Genomic DNA, 19,870 nt, shown 5'->3' with positions numbered 1-19,870 from the left:
TAGTGCTGCATTTGATACTATTGACCACAACATTCTTTTAAATAGACTTGAAAATTATGTAGGCATTAATGGTAGTGCACTGGCTTGGTTCGAATTGTACTTATCAGACCGTCATCAGTTTGTGGCAATAAATGAAGAGGTATCATTTAAATCGCAAGTGCAGTATGGAGTACCTCAAGGCTCAGTACTAGGGCCATTACTTTTTACGCTTTACATGTTACCCTTGGGAGATATCATCAGGAAACATGGTGTAAGCTTTCATTGTTACGCTGATGATACTCAGCTCTATATTTCTTCGCAGCCCGGCAAAACATATCCATTCGAAAAACTAACAGAATGCATAGCTGATATTAAAAACTGGATGGCGAATAACTTCTTACTGTTAAATTCTGAAAAAACAGAGGTATTAATTATTGGACCTAAAACCTCCACAAGTAATAACCTAAAACACAGTCTAATACTAGATGGCTGCTCTGTAAATTCGTCGTCATCGGTTAGGAGCCTAGGCGTCCTATTCGATAGCAATCTCTCCTTTGAAAGCCACATTTCTAGCATCTGCAAAACCGCATTTTTCCATCTTAAAAATATATCGAAATTACGACCTATGCTATCAATGTCAAATGCTGAAACATTAATTCATGCGTTCATGACCTCAAGGATAAATTATTGTAATGCTTTATTGGGTGGTTGTTCTGCACGCTTAATAAACAAACTCCAGCTGGTCCAAAATGCAGTAGCTAGAGTTCTTACTAGAACCAGAAAGTATGAGCATATTAGCCCGGTTCTGTCAGCACTGCATTGGCTCCCTATAAAACATCGTATAGATTTTAAAATCTTGCTAATTACTTATAAAGCCCTCAATGGTTTAGCTCCTCAGTACTTGAACGAGCTCCTATCGTATTATAGTCCCTCACGTCCGCTGCGTTCTCAAAATTCTGGCAATTTGATAATACCTAGAATATCAAAATCAACTGCCGGCGGCAGATCATTTTCTTATCTAGCGCCTAAACTCTGGAACAATCTACCTAACACTGTTCGGGAGGCAGACACACTCTGTCAGTTTAAATCTAGATTAAAGACACATCTCTTTAACCTGGCTTACACATAAAATCATTAACACATTCCCATAATTCAAATCCGTTAAAGGATTGTTAGGCTGCATTAATTAGGTCAACCGGAACCGAAAACACCTCCCATAACACCTGATGCACTCGTTGCATCGTAAAAAGAATGGCATCTACGCTAATATTAGTCTGGTTCATTCTTATTCCGAGGTCACCGTAGCCACCAGACCCAGCCTGTATCCAGATCAGATGGTCACTGCAGTCCCCCGGATCCAGTCCGTACCCAGCTTAGATCATGGATCACCACCTGGAGATGACTTCAATAGCCGTGGATGTCAACCAGATGAGCTCCAAGGCGGATCATCAATAAAGACCTCGCCAACCTAGACGGCCATCGGCGCTACACCACAGGATCCTGATGAGTTCTCTACAATCAGACATTGGTACAAACTGTTGTTTCGTCTGGCCAGAGGAGAACTGGTCCCCCGACTGAGCCTGGTTTCTCCCAAGGTTTTTTTCTCCATTTCTGTCACCAGTGGAGTTTTGGTTCCTTGCCGCTGTCGCCTCTGGCTTGCTTAGTTGGGGACATTTTCCAGCGATATCGTATACTATTTGAACTGAACTGACAATGATATCACTGAATTCATTGATGAACTGCCTTTAACTGAAAATTGATTGTTACAATAATGCGTTACTTACACACTATGGTGCTGTTTAAATACTGTGCAGTTGCTTTGACACAATCTGTATTGTAAAAGGCGCTATATAAATAAAGGTGACTTGACTTGACTTGACTTATTTTACCAAAATAAAAAGGATCATACAAAATGCATGTTATTGTTTATTTAGTACTGACCTGAATAAGATATTTCACATAAAAGATGTTACATATTTTTTTTTACATATTACATATATTAAGCAAGATAAAACATATAAAAATGCCCACGTTCAAAAGTTTACATCCCCTTGATTGTTAACACTGTGTTCTTACCTGAATGATCCACAGCTGATTTTTGTTTAGTGGTAGTTGTTTATTAGTCCCTTGTTTGTCCTGAACAGTTAAACTGCCTGCTGTTCTTCAGAAAGATCCTTCAGATCCCACAAATTCTTTGGTTTTCCAGCATTTTTGTGTACTTGAACCCTTTCCAGCAATGACTGTATGATTTGAGATCCATTCACACAGAGGACAACTGAGGGACGCATACGCAGCAGGAAGTTTAACTGTTCATGACAAACAAGGGACTCATAAACAACTATCACAGTATTAAGAATCAAGGGGATGTAAACTTTTGAATGGGGTCATTTTTATAAATTCAACTATTATTTTCTCTTGTGGACAATATGTAAACATCTTTTATGTGAAATATATTATTTAAGTCAATATTAAATAAACAATAGCATGCATTTTGTATTATCCCTCTTATTTCTGTAAAATAATTAACATATTGCAAATTCTGGAAAATGATTCTGTAAACTTTTGACCTCAACTGTACTTCAGCTTCTAGACAATTTGAAGTGCCAAGGGCTGGTTTTAATCATGCAGGAGTGGGTAAGACCTTACTGAACACTCTCGTCTCATTCAAACTGGGGAGATCAGTTTCTCTGAAGTGTTTTCAGAGGTTGCTGGAACTGATGGCTGCCGCCGCAGTTGCGTGCCAGCTTGAGCTTCTGCTTATGAGCTGAAAGACTGTGTGCCACAAAGCACGTGGCAGAGCTGCTGACCAAAAAAACTCTAATATGCTTTTCCCCCAGTCAAGATTATGCCATTGGTGCTACACAAGATCAGGTAGCCCAACCATTGGCCTATTGGCCCAACCAGCCGTGATTTCCGGAGCAGATATAACTCCTAACAGGTATGTGGACCCAGCCAACTGTGCGATGTTTGTCATTTCTGCAAGACTGTTTAGATAATGGATGCACAGCATCTACAGTACCTTGAAGGTACTGATTGTCGCTCAGTGGGGAAGCACAATTTGGTAGTGGGGTTTCTGAGACCCCACCATTGCCCTAACCTGGTACCTTTCTGCTGGTTTTGAAACAAGAGTGTTGGCATTTGCTTCTAAAAGAGAGACCTGTACTTTTGGCGTTTATGCTCACTCTACTAGGAGCATGGTTTCATCGTGGGCTTGGGCTAAAGGAATGTCCATTTAGGGCATCTGTCTGGCAGCAAGCTTCTCCTTTGCAAGATTTTACAACCTCAAGTTCCATTCTTTTGCACCGCATGGTTTGTCTGTGCAGTGAGGTGACAACTGACCTTCTATTGGTCCACAGTTATTTCCACACATGGCTATGCCCCTTGTGAGGAGGTCTGGTTGGGGTGTCTAAGTCCTTCGTCTAGGTCTGTTTCAAGCGAAAACATCAGCCTATATATTGAGCGCATGGATGTGGGCATCACAGGTGAAAATGATGCCAGAGCCCAGTGGTTTAAAAGCACTGAAGAACATTGTTTTTTTTTTTTGTTTTTTTTTTTGTTATTCTAATCATTGCTCACTGTTATATATTTTGTTTGCATATTTGTTGGGATGAAATAAAACTCTTTAGTTCACTCAAATCATGTCTTTCATGTCTGTTTTTCAACATATAAATATAATAGTCTTCCCATATTTATATTAAAATGATTTTGTTGGGCTGACAACTGACCTTCCATTGGTCATTTTCCACACATGGCTGTGCCCCTTGTGAAGAGGTCCTGTTGGGGTGTCTAGGTCTGTTTCAGGGGAAACATCAGCCTATATAGAAGTGCATGGATGTGGGCATCACAGGTGGTAAGGATACCAGAGCCCAGTAGTTTAAAAGCACTAAAGAACATTGAAGAACTTGAAGAACATTGTGTTGTTGTTTTTTTTTTTTTTTTTTTTGTTATTCTAATCATTGTTCACTGTTATATATTTTGCTTGTTTGTTTGGATGAAATAAAACTCTTCAGTTCACTCAAATCATGTGTCTTTTGATGAGTGTTTTTCAACATATAAATCTATTAGTCCTCCCATATTCATATTAAAATGATCTTGTTGGGTATCCAGGCAGCAAAGCTGTTTTAACTATCTTTGCTTTCATTTACTTCTCAAAAAAAAAAAAAAAAAACTTTCCCACAATGATTTATTTTCACTTGTCATTAACTACATCAATCAAAAAGTGGTTATACCGTTTTGAAGTTTATAAAGCCTCCACCTGATAAATCTTCCCACGTATGATTCATGATTCACTTGCTTGGGTGTGGTCTAATAATAAGATCACATTGAAAAATTGGCCCAAAAAAAATGCTAATTTTGTAAACATACCTCCTTAGTGGAAGAATATCTGGGGAAAAAAGAGAAACCACTCCCTCTGCGATCATATATAACCATGCCCTGCTAAAGTCTGATTCAATGACAAGGCTTCAGAGTCAACATCATGGGTAAGTTAAATAATATCAGGTGCTTTTTTAATGATATTACCATTTTGTGGATACATTCTCTGTATAAATAATTATTTAAGGGCTTATTGTCCATGTTATTTCTAGCATGCATTTATGGAGACATCACGAAAGTAGACACCACCGGTGCATCAGAGAAGACAGCAAAACAAGACAAATTAACCATAAAGGGTGAGAATGCATGACTGCATACTTATGACACAAATCACAGTTGCCAGTATATGCAATATGAACACTGTTACAGCATGTATTAACAATGATTTAAACTTGTCATAGGGGTTGAAGCCTCTAAAAAAATGGCTGAGACTGATCTGGCCAGGATAGAGAAATACAAGAGTAAAATTGTCAAAGTTGGCACAGCAAAGCAGATGGACCCGGCTGTGATTGCTGCCATCATATCCAGAGAGTCCAGAGGTGGAGCTGTTCTGAAGGATGGGTTGGGCGACCATGGCAATGGCTTTGGGCTCATGCAGGTTGGTCAGAAGAACTGATTTACTGATTCAAAATATAATTAAAGCTGCAAGCAGCGATGAAAGGGCCCTCGCACTCGGGCTCACTGCCGACCGGTGGCTTTAGGAAAACAGCAAATGGCGGGCAGTATGCTTTTAATATAGTAAATAAAGGAGGAATATGTCGACATATAAAAGTCATTTATATGTGCCAAACTCTCTGCTGCCAGCTGGTGGCACTATGCCACTGATTATTGGCATGTAGATGTGTTCAGGCCAGTACTTTTATTAAACATATGAAGTTTGGTGCAAATTGAACTTCGTATGTTTGAGTTAGTGTAAGACATGACATATCCTACTGCCAACAGGTGGCGCTATGATTATGAGAGAATATTGGCCTTCCGATTTGCTCAGGTCAGGACTCTTATCGAACGTGTGAAGTTTGAGGCAGATTGGACATTTTATGGCTAAGTTACAACAACTTCTATTTCCATGGCGAAACATCGAAATTTGTCAGGCCACCACGGACATGCCCGATAACGAAAACTCAAGATCTTCACAATTTAACATTGCTAAGGTCTTTATATTAGACTGACCAATTTTGGTGGTGATCTGAATAAATCTCTCTGAGAAGTTTGTTACAGCGTAAGACATGTCACTTCCTGTTGCCAGCAGGTGTCGCTATGACTATAACTGAATATGGGCATGTAGATGTCTTCAGGTCAGGAGTGTTATCACACATGTAAAGTTTGGGGTAGAACGGACATTGTATGCCTGAGATATAAAAACTTCCTGTTTCATGGCGAAACATCGAAATCTATCAGGCCGCCATGGACAAACCCTCCAACGAAAACTCTAGATCTTCGCAATTTAACGTCACAAAGGGCTTTAGATTAGACTCACCAAATTTGGTGTTGATCTAAATAAAACTCTAGGAGGAGTTCGTTGAAGTACAATGCCTGAAAATGGCAAAAATAACTGACTTCCTGTTGGGTTTCAGATTTTGCTCCAAGAGACTTTTTTGTAGGTATTGGAGTGTTACATGTGTGTTTCGATTTTTGTGCATTTACATGAAGCGTAGCTCAAAGCGCACTCCGCTGAACGTGTAAAGGTGGCGCTATCGAGCCATTTTGCTACACCCACTTCTGAAACCCATATCAAGTCTGATGTGTTTGCAAAGTTTCATGAGTTTTTGAGCATGTTTAGGCCCTCAAAAATGTGATTCATATTGATAAAATTAATAATAAGAAGAAACTGAGCAATTCCAGTAGTGAAAGTACTTTAAATATTTCTTAACATTTCAAATTATTCAGTTTTGATTATGTTTCCTATAGGTTGACAAACGCTACCACACTCCAGCAGGTCAATGGGACAGTGAGCAGCATATCACACAAGCTACTGAGATACTCATTCGCTTTATTAAAGAAATTAAAGCAAAGTTTCCCAAGTGGACACAAGAGCATTGCTTTAAAGGTAGGTTTAAGATGAATAAACAACAATAAATAGCATATAAAAAGACACTTACCTGCAAACAGAAGTTCATCACTTAACTTTCAAGTCTCAGTTGTAGTATAATGTCTATTTCAGGGGGAATATCAGCCTACAATGCAGGTGTGAAGAATGTCCAAACATATGAGCGTATGGACATCGGCACCACAGGAGATGATTATGCCAATGATGTTGTTGCCAGAGCCCAGTGGTTCAAAACCAAGGGTTACTGAAGAACAGCCATTATTAACCTGTACACCCTTACATTAGTGGAATGAGAGCCAGCACTCAAGACAAATTCTGATCCTTAATATACTGTATTGCAGTTAAAATAGTTATTAGATGCTGATGTAATCTTTCTGTTTTAAGAGTTTATGGCGTAATGAGGTAAATAAAACTCATTTATTTAATCAAATCAAGTGTTTACTATTTATCACAACATGAATTGTTGTTATTTATCACAATCTCAGAATTGTGAGATATAAACTTGCAATTGCAAGTTATAAAGTCAATTTCTGAGGAGAAAAACTGATGTTCACAGAATTGCGGGATTATATAACACAATTCTGACTAAATTTCTCAGAATTGCGAGTTTATATCTCACAGTTCTGACTACATAACTCACAATTGCAGCTTCTTATCTCACAGTTCTGACTTTACAACTCACAATTGCGAGTTTAATCTCACAATTCTGAGAAAAAAAAATCTGAATTGTGCATTTCTGAGAAAAAAAAGTCAGAATTGTGAGATAACAAGTCACAATAACCTTTTTTTTAATTCAGTGGTGGAAATGGGCTTCCACAGTTATTGTAGTTGTAAACAGGGAAAAAATAAAGAGGAGCACATGGTATCCAAGAACAATTATGATGTGGTCACTCCACCTTGGTTGATTGTTAAAAGTTAAAACAATTAAATTAAATGTTCATGTTTTGAGAATAATGCCGAAATTACGAGATTAAAGTCGTAATGTTTTGAGAATGAATTTGAAATGTTTTGAGAATAAAGTCAAAATGTTTCAAGATTAAAGTCAAAATGTTTCGAGATTAAAGTTAAAATGTTTTGAGAATAAAGTCAAAATTACAAGAATAGTCTAAAAGTTTTGAGAATAAAGTCAAAATGTTTCAAGATTAAAGTCAAAATGTTTCGAGATTAAAGTTAAGATGTTTTGAGAATAAAGTCAAAATTACAAGAATAGTCTAAATGTTTTGAGAATAAAGTCAAAATGTTTCAAGATTAAAGTAAAAATGTTTCGAGATTAAAGTCAAGATGTTTTGAGAATACTGTCAAAATGTTTCAAGATTAAAGTCAAAATGTTTTGAGATTAAAGTCAAAATGTTTTGAGAATGAAGTCAAAATGTTTCAAGATTAAAGTCAAAATGTTTCGAGATTAAAGTCAAAATGTTTTGAGAATGAAGTCAAAATGTTTCAAGATTAAAGTCAAAATGTTTCGAGATTAAAGTCAAAATGTTTTGAGAATAAAGTCAAAATGTTTTAAGATTAAAGTCAAAATGTTGCGAGATTAAAGCCAAAATGTTTCGAGATTAAAGTCAAAATGTTGCGAGATTAAAGCCAAAATGTCTCGAGATTAAAGTCAAAATGTTTCGAGATTAAAGTCAAAATGTTTCTAGAATAAAGTCAAAATGTTTCGAGATTAAAATCAGGGGCGCCGCTAAGGGGGCGGGTGGAGTTAGGACAATTCTAAGGGCCCACGCCCTTTAGGGGCCCCTAGAGATCTGCTTTGGTGTGGTAGGGGGGGCCCAACCTCATATTTTGTCATAGGGCCCAAAATTGCGAGAGCGGCGCCCCTGATTAAAGTCAAAATGTTTCAAGATTAAAGTCAAAATGTTTCGAGATTAAAGTTAAAATGTTTTGAGAATAAAGTCAAAATTACAAGAATAGTCTAAAAGTTTTGAGAATAAAGTCAAAATGTTTCAAGATTAAAGTCAAAATGTTTCGAGATTAAAGTTAAGATGTTTTGAGAATAAAGTCAAAATTACAAGAATAGTCTAAATGTTTTGAGAATAAAGTCAAAATGTTTCAAGATTAAAGTAAAAATGTTTCGAGATTAAAGTCAAGATGTTTTGAGAATACTGTCAAAATGTTTCAAGATTAAAGTCAAAATGTTTTGAGATTAAAGTCAAAATGTTTTGAGAATGAAGTCAAAATGTTTCAAGATTAAAGTCAAAATGTTTCGAGATTAAAGTCAAAATGTTTTGAGAATGAAGTCAAAATGTTTCAAGATTAAAGTCAAAATGTTTCGAGATTAAAGTCAAAATGTTTTGAGAATAAAGTCAAAATGTTTTAAGATTAAAGTCAAAATGTTGCGAGATTAAAGCCAAAATGTTTCGAGATTAAAGTCAAAATGTTGCGAGATTAAAGCCAAAATGTCTCGAGATTAAAGTCAAAATGTTTCGAGATTAAAGTCAAAATGTTTCTAGAATAAAGTCAAAATGTTTCGAGATTAAAATCAGGGGCGCCGCTAAGGGGGCGGGTGGAGTTAGGACAATTCTAAGGGCCCACGCCCTTTAGGGGCCCCTAGAGATCTGCTTTGGTGTGGTAGGGGGGGCCCAACCTCATATTTTGTCATAGGGCCCAAAATTGCGAGAGCGGCGCCCCTGATTAAAGTCAAAATGTTTCAAAATTAAAGTCGAAATGTTTTGAGATTAAAGTCAAAATTATGAGAATAAAGTCAAAATGTTTCGAGATTAAAATCTAAATGTTTCGAGATTAAAGTCTAAATGTTTTGAGATTTAAGTCAAAATGTTTCAAGATTAAAATCTAAATGTTTCGAGATTAAAGTCTAAATGTTTTGAGATTTAAGTCTAAATGTTTCAAGAATAAAGTCAAAGTGTTTCGAGATTAAAGTCTAAATGTTTTGAGATTAAAGTTGAAAAGTTTCAATATCAAAGTCAAAATGTTTCAAGATTAAAGTCAAAATTACAAGAATAAAGTCAAAATTACAAGAATAGTATAAATGTTTCGAGATTAAAGTCAAAGTGTTTTGATATTAAAGTTTAAATGTTTTGGGATTAAAGTAAAAATGTTAATATACTTAATATACTGTATTGCAGTTAAAGTAGTTATTAGATGCTGATATAATCTTTCTATTTCAAGAGTTTGTGGCGTAATGAGGTAAATAAAACTTATTTATTTTTCTCAAATCAAGTGTTTACCATTTATCACAACGATTTTTTAAACCTCATATTATTTCCTCCTAGAAGTACCTGTAAAGTGAGTTGTTCTCGACGACAGAGGGCGATGTTGAGCCTCATCCTGCTCTCACACATGACACTGTAGAATGTCATTAGTAAAAATCTCTGATGTTTCGCTCGCTTAAGGATGGCCAGATATCTCTAGGATTTTCTTCTTCACTTTGTAAGTACATGTCTGAGTTAACGCACTAATGAGCAAATTTGGTTTTTGTCGAGGCTTTTTGTCGGTTCTCAGCTCACTGCGCTGAACAAAGCGGTTGTTTGGGAAGTTTGGGAAGCAAACATCTCCATCACTTTCCGCTAAATCCTGTGAGTAATGTTATGCGGATATATTTGGTGAGTTATAACTAAGTTAGCTATTTGTTCTTCGGTAGTTTGTAATAGTATCTCTTTTAAATAGTCTTTTGTAATATGATTGCTGTAAAAGAGGATAACGTTGGAACATTTTAATAGTGCTTGAATAATCTGCGATGTTTTACGTATTTATGTTTTTTTTCAATAACAAAAACAACTATGAGTATGGTTTTAATTAAACGTTTACTCGCTAGTTTTTAGCTGTTAATGTTATTGTTTCCAAGTTATGTTTACGTAGCCTAATATGTTTGTTTTCTAGTCATGTTTTAATAATTTTGAGAACCAAACAATTACGATTCAGAATTCTATATTGATTTCATCACTTTTGCCTTTCGGGAGAAATGGGAAAAACATATTAAATAGATAGAAATTACTTACAGGTAATTTGTATTATATATGTTCTTATAGACATTGGAATAAATAGACAAATACTGTATATGGGACCCCAGGACCACAATACTAGTCATAAGGGTAAATGTTTTGAAATTCAGATTTATAAATCATCTGAAAGCTAAATAAATATTGGGCAGAGATTTGAAAATCTGGAATCTGAGGGTACAAAAAAATCTAAATATCGAGAAAATTTCTTTCAAAGTTGTCCAAATTAAGTTCTTAGTAGTGCATATTACTAATCAAAACTTAAGTTTTGATATATTTATGGTAGTACATTTACAAAATATCTTCTTGGAACATGATCTTTACTTAATATCCTAATGATTTATGGCATAAAATAAAAATCAATCATTTTGACCCATACCATGAATTGTTGGCTATTGCTACAAATATACCCATGCTACTTAAGTCGCTGGGGTATATTTGTAGCAGTAGCCAAAAATACATTGTATGGGTCAAAATTATATTTTTTTCTTTTATGCCAAAAATCATTAGCATATTAAGTAAAGATCATGTTCCATGAATTTTTTTTTTTTTGTAAAATTTATACTGTAAATATATCAAAATGTAATTTTTGATTAGTATTATGCATTGTTAAAACTTAATTTGGACAGCTTTAAAGGATATTTTCTCAGTATTTTGATTTTTTGCACCCTCGGATTCCAGATTTTCAAAATTCCTAACATACCAAACATCAATAGAAAGCTTATTTATTGAGCTTTCATATAATGTATACATCTCAGTTTTGTAAAATGTAACCTTATGACTGGTTTTGTGGTCCAGGGTCACATATAATCAATGTTGCTGTAAATCATCTTTTTTTTTTTTTTTTTTTTGTGCTAACAGCATGATCTAACCACCAACATATCTACAAAATTAGTCTTATACTTCTCAAGGCCTGTAAGAATAAACTGATACAAGAAACAAAAGAAGTGTATTGTAAATACTTTGCAGTTTTTTTCTATTCTTTAGGGAAAACTCTGTGATAACAGTGTTAACATTTTCTGTGGCGCCTGATCTGGCATCACCCTGCTGCTCAGAAAAAATCAAATGGCCCTTTTTTTGCTCTCAGTAGTGTGTATGTTGATTACTGTACGTACAGTACAGTCTCATGATCAGTGTCCTTCTCCATATGTTCAGAACAAAGGAATCATTATTAGTTTGGCCTCCGACTCATGCCTCTATTCTGATATCAGGCTATGTGCAGTTAGTATTTGAAGAAGTTAACATAAAATCTCAAGTTATAAAGTCCATTTCTGGTTAGAAAAAAAGAAAAAAAAATTGAATTGGGAGTTTGTCTCACTTAATTCTGACTTAATAACTCGCAATTGAGAGATTATATCACACAATTCTGACTTAATTTCTCAGAATTGCGAGTTTATTTCTCAGTTCTGACTTTATTACTCGCAATTGCGGAAATTGAGGAAAACATTTCAGGATTTTTCTCCATATAATGGACTTTTATGGTGCCCCCGAGTTTGAACTTCCAAAATGCAGCTTCAATGGGCTCCAAACGATCACAGCCGAGGAAAGAAGGGTCTTATAGCAAAACGATCGGTTATTTTCGAAAAAAATTTTTTTAACAATTTATATACTTTTTTAACCTCAAATGCTCATCTTGTCTAGCTCTGTGTGTACTCTGTGTATTCTGGTTCAAGACAGTTAGGGTATGTCGAAAAACTCCCATCTCATTTTGTTCTCCAACTTCAAAATCGCCCTACATCGCTGTTTTACCTTTTTTTGTAAAGGGTGTTTGATCTTATTTGCACGTTCACTTTGTAAACACTGGGTCGGTACTTCTGATATATGTTCACAGACTGATATGTTCACAGAATTGCGAGTTTATGTCTCACAATTCTGACTTAATAACTCGCAGTTGCGAGATTATATCACACAATTCTGACTTTATTTCTCAGAATTGCGAGTTTATATCTCAGTGCTGACTTTATTACTCACAATTGCGAGTTTATATCATGCAATTCTAAGTTGTGAGATAAAAAGTTACAATAACCTTTTTTAAAACAAAAAAATATTCAGTGGTGGAAACGGGCTTTTATAGTTATTGTAGTTGTAAACAGGGAAAAAATAAAGTGGAGCACAAGGTGTCCAAGAACAATTATGATGTGGTCACTCCACCTTGGTTAATTGTTAATAGTTAAAATAATAAAAAAAAATAATAAAAAGTATTACTTGAAATAAAAACAAAAAGTTAACTGAAATGAATTAAAATATTTTTAAAAAATAACTTATTTGTGACCCTGGACCACAAAACCAGTCATAAATGATGATTTTTAAATTGAATAAAACGGAATAAATAAGCTTTTCATTGATGTTTGGTTTGTTAGGATAGGACAATATTTGGCCAAGATACAACTGTTTGAAAATCTGGAATCTGAGGGTGCAAAAAACTCAAAGTTTGGACAAAGTTGTCCAAATTAAGTTCTTAGCAATGCATATTAGTAATCAAAAACCAGAAAATACTAAAATAAAGTCTTAATATTTTGAGAATAAAAACGGAAATATTTCGAGAATAAAATTGAAAATGTTTTGAGAATAAAGTCGAAATTACAAAATTAAAGTCGTAATATTTTTGAGAATAAAAAGTCAAAATGTTTTGAGAATAAAGTCGAAATGTTTTGGGAATAAAGTCGAAAAGTTTTGAGAATAAAGTCGAAAAGTTTTGAGAATAAAGTAAAAATTACAAGAATAGTCTAAATGTTTTGAGATTAAAATATAAAATGTTTCAAGATTAAAGTTGAAATGTTTCAAGATTAAATTTGAAATTTTTTGAGATTTGAGTCAAAATGTTTTGAGATTAAAGTCATAATATTTTGAGAATAAAGTCAAAATTACGAGAATAAAGTCAAAATGTTTCGAGAATAAAGTCAGGAATTACGAGAATTAAACCATAGAATTTAAAGTTATAATATTTCAAGACTATAGTCTGCAAATGGCAGCACCGGAAGACGTTTCCAGGCCACCAACATTTATTTAAATATATGTGGGATTATTATCAGAAATCATACCATGTGTTATGCTCGCAGTGACAGTGCTTGGAAATAATATTTCACGTCTTTAATTGCATTCATTAGGCCTATTTGTAGTGCGCCAGCCACCCAATAATAGCAATAAGCTTTGTGCTTTTGGTACTTTTCAGTGTAAAACAGGGTCACATATTTTCTTGTAAAAATATATTTAACATCGCTAGGCTATACAAAATGATCTAGTGATGACACAAAAAGGCAAGGTTATTATAGTTGTAAAAAAAGAAAAATAAAGAGCACAAGGTGTCCAAGAACAAATATGATGTGGTCACTCCACCTTTAAATTAAAAAATAAATGAAAACTATTACTTGAAATAAAATAAATGTTACCTGAAATGAATTAAAATATATGAAAAAAAATAACTTATTTGTGATCCTGGACCACAAAACCAGTAAATGATGATGTACAAAAGCTGAATAAATAAGCTTTTCATTGATGTTTGGTTTGTTAGGATAGGACAATATTTGGCCAAGATACAACTGTTTGAAAATCTGGAAATTGAGTGAGCAAAAAAACTCAAAATATTCTCAAAATAAATCTGGAGAAAAGCCTTTAAAATTGAAGCTCTTATCAACGCATATTACTATTCAAACATTTAATTTTGATATATTTACAGTAGGAAATTCACAAAGTATCTTCATGAAACATGATCTTTACTTAATATCCTAATGATTTTTGGCGTAAAAAAAATATTGAATAAAAATATAGTTGGCTATTGCTACCAATATACCTGTACTTATAATTGGTTTCTTTATCCAGGGTCACATTTTCTTTCAAACATTTTTAAAAAAGTAAAAGAAAAAGATTAAATTAGTTTGTTATCTTGTTGAAAATGAGAAGATGCACTACACAACATCTGTATTTAAATTACGACACTCATTAACTTTCTGTATATTTCTCATGAGTTGTTTAAATAGGCAAATAGTTAAACTGTACATTTATTAGTTAATTAAAGCCCTCTGAGCATGTGCTAACAGAGCCTGTTGTCCTGTAAAGCATCTTTTGATGATGGGCCATGTTAATAGTCCTGTTGTGTCTGTAAAGGAACTTCGAAAAGAAAAGCATCGTAAAACCCAGGGCGCAATTATTTCAATATTATCATCTCATTAAACTATTGAGATACTCCATTTGGAAACCTCCCTCCAGAAACGCCACACACAGAGATTTAAAGAGCCTGGAAAACAGGGATACAAAGTTAACTGGTCACAGATAGAGGTAGAGAGCAGCTGAATGGGCCGTGCTCAGTGGTCAAGCTGTGTGGACCCAGCTGGATGCTTTTTATTGTAGAGTAAAGGACTTAACGGGCCTGCTCATGGCTTTGTTTTTCTCAGGAGAGGATGGACTTTGCATGATGTATATTCATCTTATAAGTTATTTCGAACCGTCTCAATCCCGCTTTTCGGGCCTCTGAGCTGAGGGGTATCATTTCTTAGGTTATTTACAGTTTGGCATACATGGCCTTAATTAGAGTGTGGGGTAGAGCGCTGCCTCAGAAGATGTGTTCCAGATGTGGGCTGGAATTCAGAGAGCTTTGTAAAGAAAAGAAACAGCGCTCTGCAGGAGATGCCTAAAGAAACTCGAGTCAGAGAAAACTGTTGAAGGGAATTGACAGAGTTGAATTGGGGGGGGGGGGGGGTTCTGGCATTTTTTAAAATACTAAATACTCATGATTGTGTCTGTGTTTTTAAAAGAATGTAGTCTGAATTGTTCTGGCTGATTCTGTGGCTTAGATGATTGAGTTATTAGTACAGCTCTATCACCTGTGATAATGTACGTATGAGCATGAGCATGTGTATCACATCAAACAAAATCAAGATTGGGAACAACAAAAAAACAGGATTTCTTTTGCTCAAACAGTAGAGCATGATGTCAGAAACATCAAGGTCATCATGAGTTCAGTTTCAAGGAAATGCAAAGCCTGTATGGGTTGAATGCAAGTATCTGCCAAATGCATACTGTAAAAGTTTAAATAATGATTCTGGGTTGAAACTCACATAAATGTATATTGAAAAAAATATATACACTACTGTTTATAAGGTGAAAGATCTTACACTCACTAAAACTGCATTTATTTAGTCAAAAAATACATTAAAAACAGTAATACTGTGAAATATTGTTACAGTTTAAAAAAATGTATTCTATTTTTTGAATATATTTTAAAATGTAATTTATTCCTGTGATGCAAAGCAGATTTTCAGCATCATTACTCCAGTCACATGATCCTTCAGAAGTCATTCGAATATGCTGATTTGTTGCTCAAAAAACATGTATTATTATTATTAATGTTGAAAACAGTGCTGCTTAATATTTTTGAGGAAACTGTGATACATTTTTGAGAATTCTTTGATGAATAGTTGTAGTATCATTTAATTTTTTTTTAAATAAAGGTCTTTAATTGCAGTTTTAATTAAATGAATGTGTTGATGCTGAATAAACTTATTCATTTTAAACATATTTAAACAAAAGAAAAGTCTTACTGACCCCAAACTTTTGAACAGTAATGTATAAGCCAAAGTGTATATTGTAACTTTCTTATGAATTTAAATTGCCTTATGATGCCGTTTTAGTGCCACTAAAAAAAATATGAGATTAAAGTCATAATGTTTTGAGAGAATAAAGTCGAAATGTTTTGAGAATAAAGTCAAAATGTTTTGAGAATAAAGTCAAAATGTTTAAAAACTAAAGTTGAAATGTTTCGAGAAAAGTCTAAATTACGAGAATAAATGTCAATGTTTCGAGAATAAAGTCGAAATGTCTCGAGAATAAAGTCGGAATGTTTTGAGAATGAAGTTGAAATGTTTTGAGAATAAAGTTGAAATGTTTTGAGAGAATAGTCTAAATGTTTCGAGAATAAAGTCGAAATGTTTCGAGAATAAAGTCGGAATGTTTCGACAATAAAGTCGGAATGTTTCGACAATAAAGTCGGAATGTTTCGTCAATAAAGTTGGAATGTTTGGACAATAAAGTCGAAATGTTTCGAGAGAATAGTCGAAATGTTTGGACAATAAAGTTGGAATGTTTGGACAATAAAGTCGAAATGTTTCGAGAGAATAGTCGAAATGTTTGGACAATAAAGTTGGAATGTTTGGACAATAAAGTCGGAATGTTTGGACAATAAAGTCTAAATGTTTTGAGAATAAAGTTGAAATGTTTTTAGAATAAAGTCGAAATGTTTTGAGAATAAAGTCAAAATGTTTCAAAAATAAAGTTGAAATGTTTTCGAGAAAAGTCTAAGTTACGAGAATAAAGTCAATGTCTTGAGAATAAAGTCGAAATGTTTCGAGAATAAAGTCGGAATGTTTCGAGAATAAAGTCGGAATGTTTCAAGAATAAAGTCGGAATGTTTCGAGAATAAAGTCGAAATGTTTCGAGAATAAAGTCGGAATGTTTCGAGAATAAAGTTGGAATGTTTCGAGAATAAAGTCGGAATGTTTCGAGAATAAAGTCAATGTCTTGAGAATAAAGTCGAAATGTTTCGAGAATAAAGTCAATGTCTTGAGAATGAAGTCGAAATGTTTCGAGAATAAAGTCGAAATGTTTCGAGAATAAAGTCGGAATGTTTGGAGAATAAAGTCGGAATTTTTCGAGAACGAAGTCTAAATGTTTTATTAATGTTGAAAACAGTGCTGCTTAATATTTTTAAGGAAACTGTGATACATTTTTCTGAATTCTTTGATGAATAGTTTTTTAATAGATTTTTTTTCTTTAATTACAGTTTTAATTAAATTAATGTGTTGATGTTGAATAAACGTATTAATTTTAATATTTAAACAAAAGAAAAGTCTTACTGACCCCAAACTTTTGAACAGTAATGTATAAACCAAAGTGTATATCGTAACTTTCTTATAAATTTGAATTGCCGAAATGTTTTGAGAATAAAGTCGGAATGTTTCGAGACTATTTTGACTTTATTCTCATAATTTTGATTTTATTGTTGAAACTTTTCGACATTATTCTCAAAATATTTCAACTTTATTCTGTAATTTCAACTGTATTCTCATAATTTCAACTTTATTCTAAAAATAATATGACTTTTTCCCCAAAATAAACGTAACAATAGCCTTTTTTATTTGACCATTTATGACTCAAACATCTCCTGATGAGCATACTGACACCTTGTCAGCTCACAGTGGGTGCACCTATAAACCTGTATCCTGTTTTTCCTATTTTCTGTCGGGTCGGATTTTTCGCGCACTGTCTGCGGATGTGACGTCAAGCGCGTTCATGTTAAACGTTTCAGATCACTCTGCCACCACCGCTAGTCAGCAATTAGCCTACACTCGCAAGTTTCTCAAACAATATATGTATTTGACTGTTCTTACCTTTGTAAACATAATGTTGATTTCTTTGCAGCGGATGACTTGTGAAGTGTGCACGTACGAGCGTGCGCTGTGAGAGCGAGCAGAAAGGAAGAGCAGTTCCGTTTTTTGGCCACAGGTGTCAGTCGCGAGTTTAAATTTCAGAAAATTGCATATAGCCCCTTTAATCTCATAATAATTTTTCTTTTTTTTTAATGTGGCACTAAAATGCTGTCATACCTTTTTGCATCAACTAGGTCATTTTAAATGATTGTATATTTATAAACCAAAACAATTGAATATTCTAAATGCAGTCCATGTAGTCTGTGAACTACAATGATCATAAAAAAAAGAATTGTTGCAATTGTGGCAAGTCATGCTACATGTCAGCTTTCCAAAAGTACCCCCCCCCCCCCCCCCCAAATATGAAGAAAACAACTTTGAAGGAAGTCAAGGACGTTTGAGGCAGAATGTTTTGCTGATTATCAATCAGCCACATACAATGCCTGCATGAATGAATCTACTGATAATGCTCAGCATTATGGCCCTCTTAAGAAAACCATACGTCTAAAATGAAATACATATGGGTTTCTTCAAGCAGCAGAGCAAAAGGGTCTCAGGAAATACCAACCTGGGTTTTTTCATAAGAAAAACTGACTGACATTCCACCCAGCTTTGAGAAAGAAAACTGTAAGACGTACGCCTGCAGTGCAACTCCATAGAGGCTCTGTTCACCATATGTGTGAGGTAAAAATAAAGGGGTTTGACAGCTATCACCGAGTGTGAACTTGACATCTGTGTCTGCCTATAATGGTCCGTGCCATTTTAGTATGAAGCGTGAATCTCTCCCCAACCGGAAGAAAATACTTTTTGGAAATCCAGTGTTTGCTATTGTTTGTGTCTAAGAAAACACAACCGGCCGGCCGGCGCAAAACTTTGTTTACACTTTTGCCGGATACTCCTACACGATTTGCCTGAGGGGGAAGGAAAATATTCAAAACTGGCAGGAAGGCGAAACGTTTGTATGTAGTGGAGACTTATAGTTTGAGGTTGTGTGCACAACACATTTTCTAAAGAAAACAGGGTATTTGACGAATACTCTGTCACTAAAATGCTCGGTCACTTCCGTTAGAGTGAAATATCCCCATTTGTAACCTAGAACCATGAATCGGGCTCTTCAACAGTCACCCTTCTCCTGAAGTAAACAAGTGCTTTTATTTACATGCATGAACCAGGAAGAGCTTAGTCCACATTCACATAAAAATAAAGGTTCTAAAAGAACACTGAAGAACATTTTAATCGTCTTGAAATTGTAAAGTTCCATAGATTCTTAATGGAAGTTCTTAATATAACCTTTGATGCTAATTAAGAACCTTTATTTTTAAGAGTGTAAGTTTAAATGTTACTAATGGTTTATGCAAACTGTTGGCCCTCATCTGAGTGAGGTTTCAACCCCCTTTCATGGGTACCCCCCCCCCCCCTTTTAGACACGAAGGTGGTATCTCCTCAGGGAGCTGCCCCATCTAATTATCAAATGACGCCCGGCCTGTCGGCGGTAAGCTGCTGGGGTGAGACAATAGCAGCTGATTCTCTGGATTAGGTGACGGGGGTTGGAGAGAAGCATGGGAGGGGGGAATCCAAGAGGAAGAGACAGAGAGCATGCTCAGTCCTGAGAGACAGGCTACAGGAGCACACATGTACCTTCCCTGTGAAAGATACACACTCTCATGAGCTTCTACTCTTTTACAAACACCCCATGTGAAGATATGAACAAGAAGATGTTGGTGGTGTGAAAATAACTGTTGTGAAGATTCACTTTTGGACAAAGGATGCACTAAGGAAACTGCTTTTGGGGTGAACTTTGACACCATGGCTCGATTTTGCAGCTGCTTTGGGGACAAAAAGTAAGTTGGAGCCTTGTTTGTGTGAAAACTTATTTGAAATTTAATATGATGTCCAGTATAGTTTTAGCAATGTGGTAACGCTTATCTCATGTTAACATGCTTGAGGTTGCATTTTAGTGGCATGGTTGCATATAAAACTGAGTGTTTATTGGTGGTGCACTGATGAAAAAGGTTGTTTTGTTATGCACTCTGTACTCTAAGATACTAATTTAGGTACAAATAAGGTGTGAAAATGCACCTTTATGGGTC

At 34.9% G+C, this 19,870-nt stretch overlaps 2 protein-coding genes across 5 annotated transcripts in view; both read left to right on the top strand.

Moving 5' to 3' along the window:
* Positions 1 to 4,396: 4,396 nt before the first annotated feature.
* Positions 4,397 to 6,830, top strand: LOC141287987 (lysozyme g-like). The gene is made up of 5 exons (XM_073820109.1): positions 4,397 to 4,460; positions 4,566 to 4,649; positions 4,755 to 4,951; positions 6,262 to 6,400; positions 6,515 to 6,830. Exons 1-5 carry the CDS (start codon positions 4,457 to 4,459, stop codon positions 6,646 to 6,648), a joined length of 558 nt encoding a protein of 185 aa, XP_073676210.1. The 5' UTR covers positions 4,397 to 4,456; the 3' UTR covers positions 6,649 to 6,830.
* Positions 6,831 to 9,697: 2,867 nt separating this feature from the next.
* The window catches only part of LOC141288308 (uncharacterized), a 79,953-nt gene continuing 69,780 nt past the window's right edge, over positions 9,698 to 19,870 (top strand). For 2 of the 4 annotated variants that reach the window (XM_073820431.1, XM_073820429.1), the window contains exon 1: positions 19,377 to 19,621. In XM_073820431.1, the coding sequence (XP_073676532.1) occupies positions 19,587 to 19,621 (35 nt within the window). In that variant the 5' untranslated portion in view covers positions 19,377 to 19,586. Of the gene's footprint in view, positions 9,791 to 19,376; positions 19,622 to 19,870 lie in introns of those variants that run through there. The other 2 variants (XM_073820430.1, XM_073820432.1) reach the window with 2 other exon arrangements.

This window comes from Garra rufa, chromosome 16 (assembly GCF_049309525.1).
Source record: "Garra rufa chromosome 16, GarRuf1.0, whole genome shotgun sequence".
In the NCBI taxonomy this organism is placed as follows: domain Eukaryota; kingdom Metazoa; phylum Chordata; class Actinopteri; order Cypriniformes; family Cyprinidae; genus Garra; species Garra rufa.
The sequence above is the reverse complement of the archived record's forward strand: the minus strand, read 5'-3'. Positions and strand labels throughout refer to the sequence as shown.

Coding starts and splice junctions, on each gene's coding strand:
- LOC141287987 (XM_073820109.1), top strand. Junction 4,952..6,261: donor ATGGCTTTGGGCTCATGCAG/GTTGGTCAGAAG, acceptor TGTTTCCTATAG/GTTGACAAACGCTACCACAC. Junction 6,401..6,514: donor ACAAGAGCATTGCTTTAAAG/GTAGGTTTAAGA, acceptor TGTCTATTTCAG/GGGGAATATCAGCCTACAAT.